Raw genomic sequence first — 22,955 nt, forward strand, 5'->3', positions numbered from 1 at the left:
TAATCCCAGCACTTTGGGAGGCCAAGGCAGGCAGACCACTTGAGGTCAGGAGTTTGAGACCAGCCTGGCCAACACAGTGAAACCCCATCTCCACTTAAAAAAAAAAAAAAATACAAAAATTAGCTGGGCATGGTGGTGCACACCTGTAGTCCCAGCTACTTGGGAGGCTGAGGCAGGAGAATCACTTGAACCCGGAAGGCAGAGGTTGCAGTGAGCCGAGATCGCACCACTGCACTCCAGCCTGGGCAACACAGTGAGACTCTACCTCAAAAAAAAAAAACAAAAAAACCACCTAAGGCCGGGCACAGTGGCTCATGCCTATAATCCCAGCACCAGCATTTTGGGAGGCCAAGGCAGGCAGATCACAAGGTCAGGAGTTTGAAACCAGCCTGGCCAGCATGATGCAACCCTGTCTCCAATAAAAATACAAAAAGTAGCCAGTCATGGTGGCACATGCCTGTAGTCCCAGCTACTCAGGAGGCTGAGGCAGGAGAATTGCTTGAATCTGGCAGGTGGAGGTTGCAGTGAGCCAAGATCGTGCCACTGCACTCAAGCCTAGGCGACAGAGTGAAACTCCATCTAAAAACAAACAAACAAAAAAACCCACGTACATGAGGTCCCTCAAGTCCTCAAATTCATAGAGACGGAAGGTAGAATGCAGGGTACCAGCGGCTGGGTGAGGGGTGGGGAGTTACGGTTTACTGGGTGCAGAGTCCGGGCACAGTGGCTCACACACCTGTAATCCCAGCATTTTGGGAGGCTGACACAGGAGGATCACTTGAGCCCAGCAGTTCAAGACCAGCCTGAGCAACACAGGGAGATCCTGTCTCTACAAAAAATTGAACAATTAACTGGGCATGGTGGTGTGCACCTGTAGTCCCAGCTGCTTGGGAGGCTGAAGCAGGAGGATGGCTTGAGCCCAGGAGGTCAAGGCTGCAGTGAGCCGTGATGGTATCACTGCACTCCAGCTTGGATGACAGAGCCAGACCCTGTCTCAAAAAAAGGAAAAAAAAAAAAAGTGTGGAGCTTCAGTTTAGGAGGACGAGAAAGTTCTAGAAATGGATGGTGGCAATGGCTGCACAAAGACATGAATGTACTTAATGCCACTGGCTGCACACTTAGAAATCTGAAGTCCAAACGCCTGCGCCTCACCCTGGTCTTGATGTTCTTGGCCCTGTAGGCGTACAGCAGTGTATTCCGAGACTCCTCAAAGCAGGTGCTGGCTGGGCTGATGTGAGCAATCATCACTGTGCGGCTATTCCCGCCCAGGGCATCCTGTTCAGGGGGAAACCGCCAAGTGAGGATGAGGGGAGCCTCAGGGCCCCGCCTGCCCAGGGGCACTGGCCCTGCCCCAGCCGTCACCAGGACGTCTGAGATTCCAGCTCCAAGCCCTGGAAAGGGCAGCTAGTACCAGAACCCAGGGGTCAGTCCTCAGGGAGGTGACCGTGAGGATGAAGTGAGACCTGTTCCAGGCCCACCCCGCCTGACATCAGCTCTGACGAGAGCAGATTGGACCAAGGGGTCGAGTTTACAGAAACATTTATTACCATTTTATTGTTGTTGTTGTTTGTTTGTTTGTTTGCTTTTGAGATGGACTGTCACTCTGTCACCCAGGCTGGGGTGCAGTGGCGCCATCTCAGCTCACTGCAACCTCTGCCTCCTGGGTTCAAGCGATTCCCCTTCCTCAGCCTCCCAAGTAGCTGGGATTACAGGTGTGTAATCCCACGCCTAATTATTTGTATTTTTAGTAGAGACAGGATTTCCCGACGTTGGCCAGGCTAGTCTCAAACTACTGACCTCAGGTGATCCACCCACCTTGGCCTCCCAAAGTGTTAGGATTACAGGTGTGAGCCACTGCACCTGGCCTACTGTTTTATCTCTGTGTTAATTCATACCCCACCTTGCTATGGAATGGAGGTGCCGCCATTCAACTCAGAATAAAGGGGAGTTTTCTCACGGTCAGAGCCCTCCATGATGGGGAGGCAGCTGTGGATGGGTGGTGAGCTCCCTCTCACCAGGGGTATGCAAGCACAAGCCGGATCATACTTCCGGGGGAGTCAGGCAGTGACTAGAGATGGCATCTACCGTCTTTTCTGTCCCTCACCCAGGTCTGGCCTCTCTCCTGGCTGGTATCTCCTGAAAGTGCAGGGCCCGCGCCCACCCTCCGGAGCCCGCAGCACCCACCTTCAGCAGGCGCGTAAGCTTGCTGTCCCGGAAGTTCACGTACTGCGCCCGGCTGCAGCCGTTCTCGCTGAGCGCGTTGATGCAGTTGCTCAGGGCCAGCAGCGAGCGGTTGATGTGCGCGCCCTCCTTCATCCTCTTGCCTCGGTTTTGCGTCTGCGCAGCGAGGGGCCAGGCTGAGAGGGGAGGTCTTAGTCCTTCCTAGCTCCCAAGCCCCATCCGGGTTCCCAGGGAGGGGATTGAGGCCCAGAGGATGGAATAACCCCGCCCCCCCGCCAGCCCTAGGCGCTCGAGCTCTCAGGCACTGATTACACTCGTGAACCCCCTGGGGAGGTAGCATGCCGTGGGAGGAACACTACGCTACAGTCACCGGAAGCCACGATGCAGAGATCTCGGCCGGTGTTGAAAAGATGCTCATCACTAAATGAGGTAAAGACCGGCCAGAGCAGTGGCTCACGCCTGTAATCCTAGCACTTTGGGAGGCTAAGGCGGGCAGATCACCTGAGGTCAGGAGTTCGAGACCAGCCCGGCCAACATAGTGAAACCCCGTCTCTACTAAAAATACAAAAAAGTCAGGCACAGTGGCAGGCGCCTGTAATCCCAGCACTTTGGGAGGCTGAGGCGGGCAGATCACGAGGTCAGGAGGTCGAGACCAGCCTGGCCAATATAGTGAAACCCTGTCTCTACTAAAAATACAAAAATTAGCCGGGCATCATGGCACAGGCCTGTAGTCCCAGCTACTCAGGAGGCTGAGGCAGGAGAATCGCTTGAACCTGGGAGGCAGAGGTTGCAGTGAGCCGAGATCACGCCACTCACTGCACTCCAGCCTGGGCGACAGAGCAAGACTCTGTCTCCAAAAAAAAAAAAAAAATTGCCGGGCGTGGTGGTGGGCGCCTATGATCTCAGCTACTCAGGAGGCTGAGGTAGGAGAATCACTTGAACCCAGGAAGCGGAGGTTGCGGTGAGCCAAGATCATGCCACTGCACTCCAGCCTGAGTGACAGAGTGAGACTCCGTCTCTAAATAAATAAAGTAAAGATAGATCAGAGGGAAGTCTGTGCAGAACAACTCCAGGTTTTTCTTTGTTTTTTGACAGAGTCTCATTCTGTCACCTGGGCTGGAGTGCAGGGGCGCAATTATGGCTCACTGCTGCCTCGACCTCCTGGGCTCAAACAATCCTCCCACCTCAGCTCCCTTAGCAGCTGGGACTACAGCCACCCAAAGTGCTGGGATTACAGGCTTGAGCCACTGCACCTAGCCGGGTTGGGCCTTTCTTGGAGAACTTGTGCACTGGAGCAAACTCTTTTGTGAGTGCTTTTCTATGTAAAAATAGTCTGTGAGAGCCAAGCACCCCCAAACGCAGCCCACCTAGGCCGCTGAATGTACAGCTAAAACACCAAGACCCTATGAGGCAGGTACTACTATAATCCCTCCCCTAACTTTTTTTTTTTGAGACAGCGCCTCCCAAACACACACCGCAAGTTGGAGCAGAGCCAGGACGAGGACACAAGGCCTGGACTCCCTGCCTGGTGACCCCTGCAGAGCCAGACCCCAGGAGGCTGGTCTCCACTTCGTCTCCGGAGGACACAGCCAAGTCCAGCTGGCCAGGTTGGCCTCCTCACTCCTGCCCAGGGCCGGGTGTTGTTTCCGCCTTCACACTCAGCTGTGTCTGTAGGAAACTGTCTGTGCCCCCACCTGTCTGAGTCTTTTTGCCTTTTTCTTTCCTATATTCCACTGCTTTGACATCTGGGGCCTTGACCCTGGAGGGACCAGTCCTCCCAGTGCTAGTCGGTTCCTAGAGGCAGTAAGCGGCTCACCTGTGAGCACACCTTTCATCTACAAAGCAACCAATCCAGAGCCCACTCCTCCACTCTTCCTCTACGGGGCTCTCACACTTGGCCACCATCTGGCTGCCCTTGTCACCCAGGGCCAGTTACCAGATAACCAAGGACAGCCCCCAGGCCCTGGAGCCTGCTGAAATTACCCAAACAGCCAACCCTAAGCCTGCTTACCCGGCCTTGCCTGCTCCTTCCTGTGAAAGCCACCACGAGGGCTCTCACCCACATCCGCCTCCTCCTCTCCCTCCTGACCATCCTGGGGCTCTCACCCACGTCCCCCTCCTCCTCTCCCTCCTGACCATCCCGGGGCTCTCACCCATGTCCCCCTCCTCCTCTCCCTCCTGACCATCCTGGGGCTCTCACCCACATCCGCCTCCTCCTCTCCCTTCTGGCCGTCCTCGGGCTCTCACCCACGTCCCCCTCCTCCTCTCCCTCCTGACCAACCTTGGTGTGTCCCCGTGTGGCCCGTGGCATGCCCTGCCCCATCCTCTTGGGATCTATGAGTAACAGGCCATCTTTTCCACGGCAGCCGTCTCCTGATCTGCTGGGCTCACTGCACCTCAAGTTTCCTACTAATCCCCTCTATCTTAGAGCAGCCTGATGCTGGGCCCCTAGCCCTGCCGGTTTCAGTAGCCCCAGCACCAGGGGCAGGCAGGGCCAGGCGCAGTGCAGGGAGTGACCGCATGAGCAAAACAACTCAGCAGTCGTTCAAACCCCAGGGAGACAAAGCGCTCGGCATGAACATCGGAAGACAAATATCACAGCTGCAGGAGGTCTGGGGCCAGGCTTCCCCAGGTTCAAAGCTCAGGTCCTCCTGCCACTCAATATCATTGCGTACAGTGAGTGACATCACTCCTGAGCCACAGCCTCTGCGTCGGGAAACAGGCACGGGGCCACCGCCTGGTTCTGCACCAACGACTGGATGTTAAGTGCCTGGTGTGTTAAAGGGGCATGGAAATGTCACTTCTTTTTTTTTTTTTTTTTTGAGATGGAGTTTTGCTCTTGTGGCCCAGGCTGGAGTGCAGTGGTGCAATCTTGGCTCACTGCAACCTCTGCCTCCCGGGTTCAAGTGATTCTCCCGCCTCAGCCTCCTGGGTATCTGGGATTATAGGCATGTGCCACCACACCCAGCTGATTTTGTATTTTTAGTAGAGATGGGATTTGGCCATGTTGGCCAGGCTGGTCTCGAACTCCTGACCTCAAGTGATCCGCCCACCTCAGCCTCCCAAAGTGCTGAGATTACACTGACCGAAAATGTCACTTTTTTTTTTTTGAGATGGAGTCTCGCTCTGTCGCCCAGGCTGGAGTGTAGTGGCGCGATCTCGGCTCACTGCAAGCTCCGCCTCCCAGGTTCATGCCATTCTGCTGCCTCAGCCTCCCAAGTAGCTGGGACTACAGGCGCCCGCCACCACACCCGGCTAATTTTTTTGCATTTTTAGTAGAGACAGGGTTTCACCGTCTTAACTAGGATAGTCTCGATCTCTTGACCTCGTGATCTGCCCGCCTCGGCCTCCCAACGTGCTGGGATTACAGGCGTGAGCCACCGTGCCTGGCCTAAAATGTCACTTCTTGATAATGTCATTTTTATCCTGACACCACCTTCATCCAGTCCCTTCTCTGTCCCTGGCCCTGGCTGGGTCCATCCCTTGAGAAATGCTCAGGCCACGGGGGCAACAGGCAGTGAGCACAACGCCCACCCTCTGCGACAGGTGCAGCCAATGACAGATGAGCCAGGGCTTAGGGTAGGAGGTTGGGGCTTGTCCCCAGCAGTGACAATGAGCTGGGCCTGCAGCTGCCTCACACCATAGTGAATCTCACCATCCTCCCACCAGCTCTGCTCACACCTTCCCCCCAACCGGAACATTCTTTCTTACACCCTCAATCTCCTAATGACCCTTTCAGGCTCACCCTGACACCCACCGCCTCCACCCCTTCCTCCCCTGGGCTCCTGTGGCCTCTGTGCACCTGGAATCTTAAAATATGTGCCTCCCTGTGCTGTCATTCTCTGCTCAGACGTCTGTCTCCCTGGGGGGCTCTGAGCTCCTGGAGGGCGAGTCTGGGTGCTGTCTGTCTTGGTGTCTCGAGCACCCAGGAAGGGCCTGGCAGGCAGGACGCCCTCCATGAACACTGGCTCCGTGGGCCACCTCGCCCACTCCTGTCGAGGATCCATTCACTCACCAAGCAGCTAGCGAGCATCGCCTCTGGGCCAGGCACTGTTCTAGGTGCTGAAGATGCGGCTGGAGGATAGACAAGGTCCTGCTCACAGCCTCGAGGGGGACAGACACAAAGCGAGTAATTATCATGGATTCGAAAAGGGTGGAGGCAAGTCAGAGGGACTGGCAGCCAAGTGCGGAAGCTCACGCCTGTAACCCCAGCACTTTGAGAGGCCGAGGCAGAAGGATCACGTGAGTCCAAGAGTTTGAGACTAGCCTGGGTAACATAGTGAGACTCTCTATCTCCTGAAATTTTTTTGAAATTAGCTGGGCATGGTGGCATGCGCCCGTGGTCTCAGGTACTCTGGAGGCTGAGACAGGAGGACAGCTTGAGCCAGAGAATCTGAGGCTGCAGTGAGCTATGACGGCACCACGGCACTCCAGCCTGGATGACAGAGCATGTCTCAAGAAACAAACAAACAAATAAACAGGGACTGGAACCTGGGATGCCCGCTCCGAGCCTGCCAGGTCCACCATGAAGAGCCTCCCCACGTGCACCTCCTCCGCCAAGTCTGTGCTGCGGCTCCGCTGTTGCACGGTGACCTGCAGCACAGCGTGGGAGCGGGACGATGTCTTGTTGGTGGCCGTGGGCTCCTGAGTGCGCTGCCGGTTGCCTTTGGTGAGGAGCTGCATGATCTGAGGACAGAGGCAGAGGCAGGCGGGAGGTCAGGGGCGACATATGCCCTCCAGGAACACCTGGGCAAGAGAAGGAGCTGTGGGGCCCCTGTGGCTGGGATGCTTACAGCAGGACCCCATCAGGTAGAAGCAGCTTCTGGTGTGCAGCAAGAACTGATCGACTGAGTTGATTTGAAAGAAATGGCAGATCCCTAACACTGGCACTGACCCCTCTCTTTCTTCTATCTGTGGCAGACATCACCAATGGATTGCCCACCTCTTCTCCAGAGCCCAGAGCAGCCCCAGGACCCTTTTCAGTACAGAACTCCAGCCAGTTGTATTGATTTGCTGGAGTTGGCAGATGGGCTGAAACACATTTGCCATGCAGGCAGCTTTAAAAATCATGCTGGGCACGGTGGCTCACGCCTGTAATCCCAGCACTTCAGGAGGCTGAGGCAGGCGGATCTCCTGAGGTCTGGAGTTCGAGACCAGCCTGACCAACATGGAGAAACCCCATCTCTACTAAAAATACAAAATTAGCCGGGTGTGGTGGCACAGGCCTGTAATCCTACCTACTCCAGAGGCTGAGGCAGGAGAATGGCTTGAACCCGGGAAGTGGAGGTTGCTGTGAGCCGAGATGGCGCCATTGCACTCCAGCCTGGGCAACAAGAGTGAAACTCCGTCTCAAAAAAAAAAAAAAAGTCATGCCATTGAGCCTCTGCTGAGCACCTACTATGCACTATCCTCATGCCAGGACTATAGAATATATATGGGGAGAAAAGTGATATAGTGGCTGTTATTAAAGAACAGAGCCAGCCAGTTGCAGTGGCTCATGCCTGTAATCCCAAAATTTTGGGAGGCCGAGGCGGGCAGATCACGAGGTCAAGAGATTAAGACCATGCTGGCCAACATGGTGAAACCCTGTCTCTACTAAAAATACAAAAATTAGCTGGGCATGGTGGTGGGCGCCTGTAGTTCCAGCTCCTTGGGAAGCTGAGGCAGGAGAATTGCTTGAACCTAGGAGGTGGAGGTTGCAGTGAGCCAAGATAATGCTGCTGCACTCCAGCCTGGGCAACAGAGTGAGACTCCATCTCAAAAAAAAAAGAAAAGAAAAGAAAAGAAAAAGAACAGAGCTGGGTGCAGTGGATCACACCAGTAATCCCAATACTTTGGGAGGCTAAGGCAGGAGGATCACTTGAGCCTAGGAGTTTGAGACCAGCCTGGGCAACATGGCAATACATTGTCTCTACAAAAAAAATTAAATTAAGAATTAGCTGGGCATGGTGGCACGTGTCCATAGTCTCAGCTACTCAGAAGGCTGAGGCAGGGCCAGGTGCGGTGGCTCATGCCTGTAATCCCAGCACTTTGGGAGGCCAAGGCAGGTGGATCACTTGAGGTCAGGAGTTCACAACCAGCCTGGCAACATGGTAAAACCCTGTCTGTACTAAAAATACAAAAAAATTAGCTGGGCGTGATGGCAGGCACCTATAATCCTAGCTACTTGGAAGGCTGAGGCAGGATAATTGCTTGAATCCAGGAGGCAGAGGTTGCAGTGAGCCGAGATCACGCCACTGCACTCCAGCCTGGACAACAGAGCAACACTCCCTTTCAAAAAAAAAAAAAAAAAGAAGAAGGCTGAGGCAGGAGGATCACTTGAGCCCAGGAGTTCAAAGCTGCAATGAGCTGGGATTGTGCCACTGCACTCCAGCCTGAGCAACAGAGCAAGATTCTGTCTCAAAAACAAACAAACAAACAAAAACAGAAAACAAGAGTAGGCCAGAAGGCTCCCCCACAACTCCAGCCCGTGAGGGACAATGGTAAGGGCCTGTGGATTCTGGTGCCAGCATGGCTGGAGCACATGGTCATTAGGGGCTGGGTCTACGCTCATTCTGGAGGCCACAGGGAGCTGTTGAATTTTGTGAGCAAACAAGATGTGCAGCCAGATCTGTCTCAGGAAGCGCACGCTGCTGGTAGTGCTGGGTGTGGCTCAGAGTGCAGAGGTGAAAGGAAAGACAGCCAGCGGGGAGATGTTTACAGCTTCCATGCCCGTGTTACCGGAGTGATTCTTAGCATCAGGGATAGCAAACAGGTTTCAGACGTGAGCCAGCTCGGAGGGTTGTGACTGGCTAGAGTGCTGTGTTTTTTATTTTATTTATTTATTTATTTGAGACGGAGTCTCACTCTGTTGCCCAGGCTGGAGTGTAGTGGCGCGATCTCCGCTCACTGCAAGCTCTGCCTCCCAGGTTCACACCATTCTCCTGCCTCAGCCTCCCCAGTAGCTGGGACTATAGGCACCCGCCACCATGCCCGGCTAATTTTTTGTATTTTTAGTAGATACGGGGTTTCACCGTGTTAGCCAGGATGGTCTCAGTCTCCTGACCTCGTGATCTGCCTGCCTGGGCCTCCCAAAGTGCTGGGATTACAGGCGTGAGCCACTGCACCTGGCCTTAATTTTATTTTTTGAGACAGAGTCTCACTCTGTCACCCAGGCTGGAGTGCAGTGGCACAATCTCGGCTCACTGCAACCTCTGCCTCCTGGGTTCAAGCAATTCTCGTGCTTTAGCGTCCTGAGTAGCTGGGCCTACAGGTGCCCATCACCATGCCCAGGTAATTTTTCTATTTTTAGTAGAGGCTGGGTCTCACCATGCTGCCCAGGCTGGAGTGCAGTGGCTGAAACTCCTAAGCTCAGACGATCCACTCACCTCGACCTCCCAGAGTGCTGGGATGACAAGCATGAGCTACTGCGCCCGGCCCTGGAGTGCCGTGTTGAAAAGGATCCTGAGCCTGCCTCTGGAGGCAGAGGGAAGAGTATGGGCTCTGTCAGTGACAGTGCCCTGAGCGTTGGGCAGAAGGCCGGAGCCAAGGGTGCCGCCCCCCAGATCAGGTCCACACTTGGAAACAACAGGAGAATTGCGAGTCTGTCTCTGCTCAGTGAACCTGAAGGAGGACCTCGTGAGCTCTGGCATGTGTGTGGCTGCCGTGGCTCAGCCACGTCTGCTTCTGTGGGCCCCCGTGACCCTCACCTCGTGTGCATTTGAGGTGGAGACCTCCGTGATGCCTGAAATCTGGATGCTGCCCCTGGAATCTTCCCTGAGGTCCAGAAATTCCGAGGATGGGTTCAGGAGGTCCCGGATCACTTCGTTGTAAATCTGGGGTGGAACAGAAAGCCTGGGAGCAAAGTAGCTTTGGTGCAAAAGAATTACAAGAACTAGCCAGGCGGCTAGGCACGGTGGTGCACACCTGTAATCCCAGCACTTTGGGAGGCCGAGGCAGCTGGATCACAAGGTCAGGAGATCAAGACCATCCTGGCTAACACAGTGAAACCCCGTCTCTTCTAAAAATACAAAAAATTAGCCGGGGGTGGTGGCGGATGCCTGTAATCCCAGCCACTCAAGAGGCTGAGGCAGGACAATGGCATGAACCCAGGAGGCGGAGCTTGCAGTGAGCCGAGATTGTGCCACTGCACTCCAGCCTGGGGAACAGAGCGAGACTCTGTCTCAAGAAAAAAAAAAAAGTGGCCAGGTGCGGTGGTTCATGCCTGTAATCCCAGCACTTTGGGAGGCCGAGGCAGGTGGATCGCCTGAGGTCAGGAATTCGAGATCAGCCTGGCCAACATGGTGAAACCCTGTCTCCACTAAAATACAAAAATTAGCCAGGCGTGGTGGCGGATGCCTGTAATCTCAGCTACTTGAGAGGCTGAGGCAGGAGAACTGCTTGAACCCAGGAGGTGGAGGTTGCAATGAGTGGAGATTGCACCACTGCATTCCAGCCTGGGTGACAGAGCAAGACTCTATCTCAAAAAAAAAAAAAAAAAAAAAAAAAAGGAATTCCAAGAACTTCCACAGCACCGGGCTTTGAACCTCCAGAGAAATCTCAACTCTGGGGACTGGGGCTTTCCACGAGGCCAGCTGGCCTCAGCGGGGAACACGCAGTGCTGAGGACTTCACAGTTGCGTTTCATCTGGTGCCATCACGCCCATTTTGCAGACAAGGCAATCAAGGCAGGCTCACCTCGAGGTAAGACATGGACACGCTATAGTCCGTGGTGTCCCGGGTCTCCTCAATGGCCTGGAAGAGGTCAGTGAGGGTCTGCAGGTAGATGCCAGGCTCCGCGTCCACACCCAGCATGGTGTGGGTCTTCCCCGCACCTGGAGGAGGAGCAGAGACACCTGCCAGGGTTGGGGGACTCCCGAGGTGGGCTGAGATGCTTCACCTGGAAGTGCTGGCCATTAAAAGAGAGTTGGGCGCAGTGGCTCACACCTGTAATCCCAGCACTTTGGGAGGCTAAGGCGGGTGGACCACCTGAAGTTAGGAGTTGAAGACCAGCCTGACCAATATGGTGAAACTCCGTCTCTACTAAATACAAAAAATTAGCTGGGTGCGGTGGCACACGCCTGTAATCCCAACTACTGAGAAGGTTGAGTCAGAAGAATCGCTTGAACCTGGGAGGTGGAGCTTGCGGTGAGCTGAGATTGAGCCGTTGCACTCCAGCCTGGGCAAGAAAGAAGAGCAAAACTCCATCTAAAAAAAAAAAAAGAGCTGGATGTGGTGGCTCACATTTGTAATCTCAGCACTTTGGAAGGCTGAGGCAGGTGCATCACTTGAGCCCAGGAGTTCAAAACTAGCTTGGGCAACATGGTGAAACCCCATCTCTACAAAAGATACAAAAATTAGCTGGGTGTGGTAGAATACACCTGTAGTCCCAGCTACTTGGGAGGGTGAGGCAGGAGGATCACTTGAGCCCAGCAGGTCAAGGCTACAGTGAGCTATGACTGCACCACTGTACTCCAGCATGGGCAACAGAGTGAGAGACCCTGTCTCAAAAGAAAAAAGAGGCTGGGCGCAGTGGCTCATGCCTGTAATCCCAGAATTTAGGGAGGCAGAGGCAGGAGGATCACTTGAGCTCAAAAAATTAGCCAGGTGTGGTGGCAGGCACCTGTAATCTCAGGTACTCAGGAGGCTGAGGCAGGAGAATTGCTTGAACCTGGGAGGAAGAGGTTGCAGTGAGCTGAGATCGCACCACTGCACCACTCCAGCCTCAGTGACAGGGCAAAACTCCGTCTCAAAAAAAAAAAAAAAAAAAAAAAAAGAGAAGGAAAGAAGGCCGGGCACGGTGGCTCACACCTGTAATCCCAGCACTTTGGGAGGCTGAGGTAGGCAGATCACAAGGTCAGGAGATCGAGCCCATCCTGGCTAACACAATGAAACCCTGTCTCTACTAAAAATACAAAAAATTAGCCAGGCGTGGCGGCACACGCCTGTAGTCCCAGCTACTCGGGAGGCTGAGGCAGAAGAATTGCTTGAACCTGGAAGGCAGAGGTTGCAGTGAGCCGAGATGGCACCACTGCACTCCAGCCTTGGTGACAGCGCAAAACTCCATCTCAAAAAAAAAAAAAAAGAAGAGTACCAGGCTGGGCATGGTGGCTCACTCCTGTAATCCCAGAACTTAGGGAGGCAGAGGCAGTAGGATCGCTTGAGTCCAGGCGTTCAAGACAAGCCTGGGTGACATACGGAGACCTCATCTCTACAAAAAATACAAAGGTTAGCCGGGCATGGTGGTACATGCCTGCAGTCCCAGCTACTTGGGAGGCTGTGGTGGGAGGATTGCCTGAGACCGGGAGGTCAAGGCTTTCAGTGAGCTGTGACTGTGCCACTGAACTCCAGCCCAGGCAACAGAGCGAGACCCTGCTGTCACAGTCCCCGATTACTCCTGGGACACTGCCCTTGATGGTACCTGAGGGGCCGTAGGCAAACACCGTCGCGTTGTACCCAGAGATGACGCCTTCCACCAAATGCTGGATGGTGGCACCATACACATCTTCCTGTGGAGAGACAGAGGATCGAGAGTCACACAGACAGCCCCGCCACAGTCAGGGGGCCTGGCCGCTTGCAGAGGACAGGTGTGTGGTGTCTGCACAGGTTCCAATCCCTCCAGACAGATACAGAGACATACTCAGGGGAGGGAAGGCTAAAAAGAGCGTGGGCACGGCCGGGCACGGTGGCTCACGCCTGTAATCCCAGCACTTTGGGAGGCTGAGGCGGGCGGATCACGAAGTCAGGAGATCAAGACCATCCTGGCTAACACGGTGAAACCCCATCTCTACAAAAAATACAAAAAATTAGCCGGGCGTGGTGGCGGGCACCTGTGGTTCCAGCTACTCAGGAGGCTGAGGCAGGAGAATGGGGTGAACCCGGGAGGCAGAGCTTGCCGTGAGCCGAGATCGCGCCACTGCACTCCAGCCTGGGTGACAGAGTGAGACTCCATCTCAAAAAAGTAAATAAATAAATAAATATAGCCAGGCATGGTGGCGCAGGCTTGTAGTCCCAGGTACTTAGGAGACTAAAGCAGGAGGATTGCTTGAGCCCAGGAGTTCAGACTGCAGTGAGCTGTGATGGCACAACTGCACTCCAGCCTGGGCGGCAGAGCAAGATCCTACCTCAAAAAAGAAAGAAAAAAGAACAGAAGAAAAAAGAGAGTGGCAAAGGGCTCAAGGTGGCAACAGACTTGTGAGTCTGGAAAGAGCACCATGACTCCTCTTTCTGGGACAGAACTAGGACTAGGGAGTGAAAGTTTCAGGCTGGCAGAAGTTGACATAGGCAGCAACACCCAGCATTAGGAAGATAGGTGGTGATCTCCCTGTCCACAGGGGCATTCAAGCAAGGACACCTCCAGGGCTGGTGCATGAGGGTGTGTAGGTTTGGCTGGACTTGATAGAAGCAGCAGTCCCTTCCTCTGCATCTCTGGCGCCCCCTCCAGGGCCTTTGTCTCATTTAAATATCCCAGAAGCCCTGGCTGTTCACTGAGCTTCCAGAGGGAAGAAGCCGCTTCTGTGCCCAGGCTGCACAGGCTCCGAGGCCAGCACCGCTTACCTCTGGCTTTGGACATACATGGCTGGGACCGAATCCTGGGTCCACAGCCCTGTAGCTGTAGAGACTCGGGTAGGGCATCAGCCTCCCCAAGCCTCAGCTTCCTCATCTGTAAAGCAAGGACCTGTTGCTGTGTGAGTCACAGGGTGGCTGTGGGGCTTGTGAAGCAGTGTGTGCCAGGCCCTGAACACAGCCCTTGGTGTGTTGTAGCCACTCAGTAAGTACGTTTTTGTTTTGTGTTGAGACAGAGTCTTGCTCTGTCACTCAGGCTGGAGTGCAGTGGCACGATCACAGCTCACTGAGGCCTTGTACTCCGGGCTCAAGAGATGCTCCCACCTCAGCTTCCCAAGTAGCTGAGACTTACAGGCATGTGCCACAATGCCCAGCTGATCTAAAAAAAAAAAAAAAAACAACCTTTCTTTGTACAGATGAAATCTCTCTATGTCATCTGGGCTGATCTCAAACTCCTGGGCTCAGGTGATCCTCCTGCCTTGGCCTCCGAATGTGTGGGGACTACAGGCGTGAGCCACTGCGCTTGGCCTGAATAAATGTCAACGATTGGGCCCCTGTAACTTTCCATGCCGTTCAGATCTGGAGAGTGAGAGAAGCTGTTTTCTGAGACAGCAGCTGGAGCTGCCGTTGCAAGCGAATCCTCTATCTTCACGCTGAGTCCTGAATCCAGGGGTAAGCTCCTGGTGCCAACAGGCGGCCTAAGTGTTCTAAGCGGGCCCATTTCCTGCACCCGGCATCCTTCCCGAGAAGCTCTCCATGTGAATCCAGTGGCCAGGCTCCAGTGGGAAGATGAGAGGACTTGGGTGGTAGGTTAACGATGGCCACAGCTTCTTTGCCACTTCTCCACTGGGAAGCTGAGTCTCATTCTCCTCCCCTTGAACCTGGCCAGGCTTAGGACTGGCTTGGCCAGCAAAGGGTGGCAGAGGCAAGGCCATGCCTCCAGTAGACCTGGTGGCTTCCACCTGGCCCTCTTGGAGCCCCCAGGCTGCCATGCTTTGAGGAGTCTCAGGCCACACGGAGGAGACATCTGTACGTTCTCATGTCGACAGCCCCAGCGGAAGGCCAAGCCATCTCCAGCATCCACTGAGAGTCATGTGAACAGACCACCGTGGACACGTGGCCCAGATGACCGCAGCCCCCTGACATCAGATTGCTGCCCAGCAGGTCCAGGTCAGCCCGCAGAACTGTGCAAGACGATTATCAATGACAGTTCTAAGCCACTTGGCTTTGGAGTGATTTGTTCTGCAACTATCTTTGGTCACTAGGGGACAGCTGTACACACCTGGGGCCCGTGGCTTCTCAGAAGTTAAAGGTGGGGGCCAGGCACGGTGGCTCACACCTGTAATCCTGGCACTTTGGGAGGCTGAGGCGGGCTGATCACTTGAGGTCAGGAGTTCAAGACCAGCCTGGCCAACGTGGTGAAACCGCATCTCTACTGAAAATACAAAAATTAGCCAGGTGTGGTGGCAGGCGCCTGTAATCCCAGCTACTTGGGAGGCTGAGGCAGGAGAATTGCTTGAACCAGGGAGGTGGAGGTTGCAGTGAGCCAAGATAGCACCACTGCACTCCAGCCTGGGTGATGGAGTGAGACCCTGTCTCAAAAAAAAAAAAAAAAAAAAAAAAAGAAGTTAAAGGAAGGTGGGGTGCAGAGGGCATGGGGAGCCCTGATTTTACCCTTCACCACAGGAAGGGAAGTCACTTGGCTGCAGGGCCTGGAAGGAGCATGAAATCCTCCGTTGGGCTTTGTCTTGGGGCCAAACATCTCCCGACTGCTCACCCTGGTGATGGTCCATCGCTCCTAGTTCAGGAGGCCAGGGTTCAAATCCCACCTGCCCCACTCAGCAGGGGGTGCCCCTCACTCCATCACCCATCCCTGGGTCCTGGCTCCCCTTTGTGGCCCCCCTCCCAGGTGGGGGTCTGGTGACGTATTGACAGCGTTTGTCCCTAGTAGAGGGTGTTGGCATGGAGGACTAGGAGGGAGTGTGATCTGACTCTGGGTCCAAATGCTCAGCTCCGGGCCTCACCTTGCGACCTCTTGTAGGGTGCTTCTGCTGTGAAACGGGCACGATTAAGCCTCCGCCCAGATCCCTGTCCCTCTGGCTTTGTCCTCCCCCGGGTCTAGTGTCCAGCCCCTCTGCAGGCTCTCGCTGACACCACGTGTGCTCACAACACGCCTGCTTCTCCATTTGGTCAGCCCCCCTGCCAGGATGTGGGCGGGTAGGCAGGGCTGCGCTCCAGCCCCACGGAACACAGGGCCACTTTGTGGAATGAAGGGCTGAGTGCATGAATGAAAGAGCCGGTGCAAAGCCGCAACCTGGTGGCCACTGCACTGTGAAAGGGTCTCCTCCTGCCATCCCTGGGATGGGCTTTCTGTGAAAGGGTCTCCTCCTGCCACCCCTGGGATGGGCTTTCTGTGAAAGGGTCTCCTCCTGCCACCCCTGGGATGGGCTTTCTGTGAAAGGGTCTCCTCCTGCCACCCCTGGGATGGGCTTTCTGTGAAAGGGACTCCTCCTGCCACCCCTGGGATGGGCTTTCTGTGAAAGGGACTCCTCCTGCCACCCCTGGGATGGGCTTTCTGTGAAAGGGTCTCCTCCTGCCACCCCTGGGATGGGCTTTCTGTGAAAGGGTCTCCTCCTGCCACCCCTGGGATGGGCTTTCTGTGAAAGGGACTCCTCCTGCCACCCCTGGGATGGGCTTTCTGTGAAAGGGTCTCCTCCTTCCACACCTGGGATGGGCTTTCTGCACAGTCTCCTTGTCCTCAGGGAGACCCTGTGAGAAGACGGGGCCAAGACTGCCTGGCCACCATGTCCTCACCAGGGGGTTCCGGCCCCAGAGGAGGATGCAGGGATGGCAGGGGCAGGTGGAGACCTGAGATGCATGCTGGTCAAACACCCTGTCGAAGATGAAGGTCCGCTCCCGGGACCGGTGTGTGCGTGCCACGTCCTCAGGGTCCTCGCCGGGGTCCATGAGCACCACCATCTGCAAGCAACGAGCCGACCAGGCTGATCAGGGTAGGGCAGGCTCTGCACCCTGGACGGACTCCAGGCCTGGCACCCACCCTGGACCCCTCCAAGGAGCTTGGTCCGGGTCCGGGTCCGGGAAGGGCTGCGGGCCTCTGTGGTTGAGCCAGGAGCAGGGTTGGGGGCCTGCACCCACCCGCCGGCCCAGCACCCTCTCCACTTGCTTCTGAGGAGCAGCGTTTACCGCTATTGCACCCTCAAAGCACAGCGGGAAGCTCCCCCAGGCCTGCTGGGCTCTGCAGCCCAGCACCCACACTGACGCCTGGGAAACGCTACCTTGGTCAAAACACATCGAGGACAGCGGCCCAGCACCCACCAGCCTCCGTCAGGGCCCAGGGCTTCCTTCGATGAACCCACGGGGTGGGGATGGGAAGGGGATGGGAGGTGCCGAGCTGGTGCCCGGCTGCTGTGCTCAGGGTTTCTGCACATGACCCTGAGTGTTTCCTCTCCTGGCCCTGTCTCCTGTGGCTCACTGGGGCTGAACCACACACAGGAAACGGGAGAACACAGGACCAAGCCAGGTACCGTGAATAACACCTGTAATCCCAGCACTCTGGGAGGCCAAGGCGGGTGGATCACCTGAGGTCGTGAGTTCGAGACCAGCCTGGCCAACATGGTGAAACCCCATCTCTACTAAAAATACAAAAAATTAGCCGGGTATGGTGGCGGGCTCCTATAATTCCAGCTACTCAGGATGCTGAGGCAGGAGAATCGCTTGAACCCGGGAGGTGGAGCTTGCAGTGAGCTGAGATTGTTCCATTGCACTCCAGCCTGAGCGACAGAGCGAGACTCCATCTCAAAAAAAAAAAAAAAAAAAATTTAAATTAGCCAAGCATGGTGGTGCATGCCTGTGGTCCCAGCTACATGGGAGGCTGAGGCAGGAGGACTGCTTGAGCCCAGCAGTTCAAGGCTGCAGTGAGCTGTAATCGCATCACCGCACTCCAGCCTGGATGGCCCAGCCAAGATCCCCAGCCCTGCTGTTTGTCTCTCTGAGCGCCGGGTTGCCCCCAGGACCCTCTCATATAAATACTTAATTATGATGCAAAGTGTATGAGAGTCCCTGGGGACAGATAGGTTCAAAGGAGCCTTTCCCAGGGAATTGGGAGGGGGACACAGGACAATTAGAAACCAAATTCGCCCTCAGCTGGTTAATCCAGCAAGGAGTTCCCTGGCTGGGAGGACCTTGGGGACCCCCGTGGCCAAAAGGAGCCACAGGGTCTAGGGAGGCACCACTGGGTGGGACCAAGCACCCCACCATCGGACAGCCCACCCCACCCCACCTTGGCTCACAGCTTTGTAAACTGAGATCCCAGGAGACCAGGGCCAGCCACTGGTTCTCGGAAGTCAGTGGCAGGGCTGGGGCTGGGTCCCTGGGGCTTCCTGGCTTCTAGCCAGCACTTTTCCACAACCTAAGTGAACTAACTCCCTTTTCTTTATGTTTTTCTCCTTCCAAAGATGGAGACAATCAAAAGACAGGATGACTCTGGGCAGCTCCTGTCCACACAACCCCACCGTGTGTGCCGGCCATCGGCCAGGCCTGGGCTGTAGGAGGAATCGTACAGGAAGCAGGTGGGCACTGGTGGTTAAGAAAGCAGGCTTTGTTGGGCATAGAGGCTCATGCCTGTAATCCTAGCACTTGGGGAGGCCAAGGCAGGAAGATCATTTGAGGTCACGAATTCAAGACCAGCCCGGCCAACACGGTGAAACCCCGTCTCTACTAAAAATACAAAAATTAGCAGGGCGTGGTGGCAGATGCCTGTTAATTCCAGCTACTCAAGAGGCTGAGGCAGGAGAATTGCTTGAACCATGAGGCAGAGGTTGCAGTAAGCTGAGATCGCGCCACTGCACTCCAGCCTGGGCAACAAGAGCAAAAGTGTTCCTTCTTGTGAGTTCCATTTTCTTTCTTTCTTTTTTTTTTTTTTTTGAGATGGAGTTTCACTCTTGTTGTCCAGTCTGGAGTGCAATGGCACAATCTCAGCTCACCGCAACCTCCGCCTCCCGGGTTCAAGTGATTTTCCTGCCTCAGCCTCTGGAGTAGCTGGGACTACAGGCGTGCACCACCACACCTGGCTAATTTTGTATTTTTAGTAGAGACGAGGTTTCTGCATGTTGGTCAGGCTGGTCTCGAACTCCCAACCCAGATGATTCACTAGCCTCAGCCTCCCAAAATGCTCGGATTACAAGTGTGAGTCACCGCGCCTGGCCAACTTCCATTCTTTTTATCCATGATGCAGGTGCATCATGTAAAGCATCAGGACCTCTGCAAAGCTCCTGTGAAGCCACCATCCTCTCCCACCCTCCTTGTCCCCACTCTCTCAGCTGATTCCTTGGGTCTCGACCCCCTCTCCCGTGTCCTTTCCTGCAGAGCCTGTCTCCCCTCGACTTAAACGCCTGTCTGGTTTCTTTCGTTTGCTTTTCCGTGAACTCAGCACTGATTCACCTGCCCCCTCTGCAGTCCACTCCCCCTGGGGATGTCTGCGCACCTGACCTTCTGTCCATTTCATCTTCTTGCAGAAAACGATGCCCTGAGCCTCCTGACCTGGGACCAGGACTGGCGCCCCCCTGCTCAGCGGGGAGCTCCCTCTGACCCGCCCAGGGTCCCCTGCCCCTGAGTGCACATGACTCCCAGGGGCCATGTCTCATTCCTTATGGAGCTGCCTCTCTAATGACGAACGGGAAAACCTGATCCACTTGGCAACACTGATTCCACCCCACAGTGGGCATTTCTTCTTATGAGTGACCATCGAGGGCACAGACATCCCTAACCTGTGGCAACAGCTTGGCTTCTTAGCCTGCTTCGAAGCTGCAGAAATCCCCCTGCCGGGCAGTATACTGACACCCTTCCCTGCTGAGTTGCAGCCACCCAGGCCCTTTCCAGCCACGCAATTCCAGAGCCGGGCCTGCTGAAGGCTCTGCCCTCCTCCCAGCCCCCTCCCCGCTCTGTGGCCCCCCCGCATGCTCCTGCTGGGGGACTCCAGCCTGCTCCCCTGCCCTGACTTTACCCACCCCCATGGGCTCTGCTGTATTCTGGTAGCACTCATGTCTCCCTGACTTTGTGTGCCCCCAACCCTGACTAGAAACTGGGCCCAGTGGGGTGGGCCTGGTGTCAGTCTCAGCCACACCTCCAGGACAGAGCCCCGTCTGTGAGCATGTGACAGCAGGGAGCGCCTTGAGCCCCAGCCTCACCTGGTCCCCCACTTTGTGGGCGATGACCACGGCTCCCTCCTCCAGTTCTGCGTCACTGAGCGGGCAGATTCGAAGTGCCACCTGCAGGTGGTCACCAGGGCAGCTGCACAGGGCCTCTTCACCCTCAGGCCCCATCCCCGCGGCCCAGCCCTCCCTGGCCCTCTGGCTCTGGGATCTGCTCAGTCTCCATAAAGAGGTGAAGGCAGCAGCTCAGCCCCGTGCCCCTCAGGGTGGGCTCTGACTTCACTCCCACGGGGCTGCCCATGCCCCCAACAAGATGTGGCCTCCCTCGCTGAGCAGATGGGGAGGTTGGGGCACAGAACGGGTAATGCCGGCCCAAGCCCTCACCTCCCGGTCCTGCCACCTCCAGAAGAGATGCTGAGCTCCTTCAGGGGAAACCTCCCCAAGGGGAAACCGGGGGCCTCGCCATCCCCACTCCCTATTCTGAGGGCCAGATCCCGGCCTCAAACCCACCCCAGCTGCATAGGAGCTGTGGCCCCAGGACACTCATTTCCCCCTCTATAAAAGGGACACATTTTTTGGTGGAAACAGCAGCTGTGGCTGAGGGACAGTCATGACTGGCATTTCTTCTTACCCAGCTACAGCCCTGGGGCAAGTCCCCAGGTCAGCTCACCGCTGTCCAGTTGGCAGAGGCTCTGAATCCCCCAGCAGATGGCCTGGATTGGGCCCAGGGAGGGGGCTGGGAAGCCTGGAGCCCGCACACCCAGGTGCCAGCAGCATGTGGATTAGCGGTGGAGAGGGTGCCTGGAGGCTCAAGGCGGGGATGCGGAGGCGGTGGGGAAGAGCAGGGCAGCTAGCTCCCAGGGAGGGAAAGTGGTGGAGTAGACCGGGCTGATAACAGAGCAGAGGGGTCGCTGGGGTTGCAGGCTTGGTAGGCGGTGTCGGGCGCTCACGCTGTGGAGGGGTGGGAACATGAGGGAGGGCGCTCACCATCAGTGGCTGGTCTTTGGGTTCCATCTCTCAATGCCGGGCTGCCCCGGGCCGGGGAGGGACCTGCGGCCTGGCGGGAGGGCATGGGCAGGAGACACACTCCCTGCTATCCCAGCAGAGGTGAGACCTGCCTGCGCTCAGCTCCGCTCCGCTCCGCCTAGGTGACATCAGCTGGGCCTCGGGGGAGCTGGGCTGGCACCGCTCACGTGGTTGGGGCCTCAAGGAGCAGGGTGGCCCTCCCGATCACCTCTGCACACAGGGACAGCGCCAGACACCGCAGCAGCCTGTCTCCACCCTCGCTATGGCAACCCCAGGTTTCCATGTGCCTCACCCGGTGCACATGAGCCGGCCTGACACCAACCGGGACGCAGGTGGAGGGGCTAGCTCCTCTTCTTTGCAGGGTGGGTCCCTCTCCCACCGTGAGCCCAGGAGAGGTGCTGCCCACCCCAGGGCCCCTCACGCAGAGACCAGGATGGCCCTGGAGCTTTTCCTTTGAAGCAGACAAATGGCAGTAGCTGAAGCTTCACGCGGCAACTTGAGCAACTTCGACCGCAAGTGCTGTTTCCAACGGCGACTTTTTTTTTTTTTTCTGTCACCCAGGCCGGAGTGCAGTGGTACAATCTTGGCTCACTGCAACCTCCGCTTCCTGGGTTCAAGCAATTCTCCTGCCCCAGCCTCCCAAGTAGCTGGGATTATAGGCACCTGCCACATTTTTGTGGCTCATTTTTGTATTTTTAGTAGAGACGAGGTTTCATCATGTTGGCCAGGATGGTCTCGAACTCCTGACCTCAGGTGATCTGCCTGCCTTGGCCTCCCAAAGTGCTGGGATTACAGGCGTGAGCCACCGCGCCTGGCCCGTGATCACGTCTCCTCCCTTCCCAGTCAGCGCTCAATTGGCTCTCAGGTGTATTCAACACCTAAAGGCTGTGCTCCTTTTCCACTGCAAGCCCATGGGAAGACACCGCATTGTGAACCTGCTCCCCAAGGTCGCCTGATCCCGCCAGGCTGTGCTAACCAGAGTGCCAGACAACACTGCCCAGAGCCAGTCGGTGCCAAGCACAGAAACCCACTCCTGCACTGACAGAGATCATGCCAAAGCCAGGCCAGGCGTGGCGCACGCCTGTAGTCCCAGCTACTCGGGAGGCTGAGGCAGAATTGCTCGAACCCGGGAGGTGGAGGTTGCAGTGAGCCGAGATCACGCCACTGCACTCCAGCCTGGGCAACAGAGCAAGACCTTGTCTCAACAACAACAGCAAAAACTAAAGAAATCACACCAAAATCAGATCCAAGCCATTCAAGCCAAGCCTGGCAAGTCCAACTTCATGATTCCAACTACGGAGCTGAAAGGGCCCGGGGGTCTATTCCTGCCAGAGTGGGCGACTCAAGCCCTCCCAAGAGCCACCATGCCTTTCCTATAAGCAGCTCAGCTGTGTGAGGCCAGGGCATGTGTTTGGCCACATCCATCTCTTTCTTGGCACCCGGGTCAACGCTGTGCAGCAGGAAACCCCTGCCAGGTGGATTCGGCTACCCCTCCAACATCCACATCCCATTCCTCTAGGAGGATGGGCCTCCAGCGTCTGACCAAGGCACTTGCCGGGAACACGTTTATGGGTCCCCACGTTCTTGCCTGCCCCAGCCTCCTGAAACACAACCAAGGACATGCCCGCAGCAGGGGTCCCAAGCACCTCCCCACCCCCCGATGTCCCGAGCACCCCCCACCCCCCGATGTCCCGAGCCCGCCAGCCGTGAGGACCCTGATACCCAGGAAGTCTCTCCACAGCAGGCCGGCTCTGGGAGATCCATGTCTACCGTAGCAAAGTTAAAACCAACACAAGGGCTTCAGAAATCCTTTATTTACGAATTATATGAAACAATGACAACTAGTACATTTAAAACAGTGGAAAGTTATTTTAGAATATCTTTTAAAAATCTGTCATATGGCAAACTGTGTGCCTTTCTGCTTTCCATGAAATCAGAAAAACTGTTTCTTGGCGCACTAGAGTTTAAGCAGCATGAGTGTAAACAAGAATTACTAATCAAATGTGCACTGGAGGGACACAGGATCAACGGCAGG

At 55.8% G+C, this 22,955-nt stretch overlaps 1 protein-coding gene across 1 annotated transcript in view; it reads right to left on the minus strand.

The window, feature by feature from the left end:
- Nucleotides 1–20,065, minus strand: part of LOC129472188 (kinesin-like protein KIF19) — a 52,274-nt gene extending 32,209 nt beyond the window's left edge. The window contains exons 1-8 of the mRNA XM_063631139.1: nucleotides 19,931–20,065; nucleotides 16,593–16,703; nucleotides 12,580–12,667; nucleotides 10,857–10,993; nucleotides 9,870–9,995; nucleotides 6,673–6,867; nucleotides 2,185–2,337; nucleotides 1,153–1,275 (exon numbers count right to left, since the gene is read on the minus strand). Of these exons, the coding sequence (XP_063487209.1) occupies nucleotides 1,153–1,275; nucleotides 2,185–2,337; nucleotides 6,673–6,867; nucleotides 9,870–9,995; nucleotides 10,857–10,993; nucleotides 12,580–12,667; nucleotides 16,593–16,703; nucleotides 19,931–20,065 (1,068 nt within the window). The remainder of the gene's footprint in view (nucleotides 1–1,152; nucleotides 1,276–2,184; nucleotides 2,338–6,672; nucleotides 6,868–9,869; nucleotides 9,996–10,856; nucleotides 10,994–12,579; nucleotides 12,668–16,592; nucleotides 16,704–19,930) is intronic.
- Between the last annotated feature and the right edge of the window lie 2,890 nt (nucleotides 20,066–22,955).

This window comes from Symphalangus syndactylus, chromosome 22 (assembly GCF_028878055.3).
Source record: "Symphalangus syndactylus isolate Jambi chromosome 22, NHGRI_mSymSyn1-v2.1_pri, whole genome shotgun sequence".
In the NCBI taxonomy this organism is placed as follows: Eukaryota; Metazoa; Chordata; class Mammalia; order Primates; family Hylobatidae; genus Symphalangus; species Symphalangus syndactylus.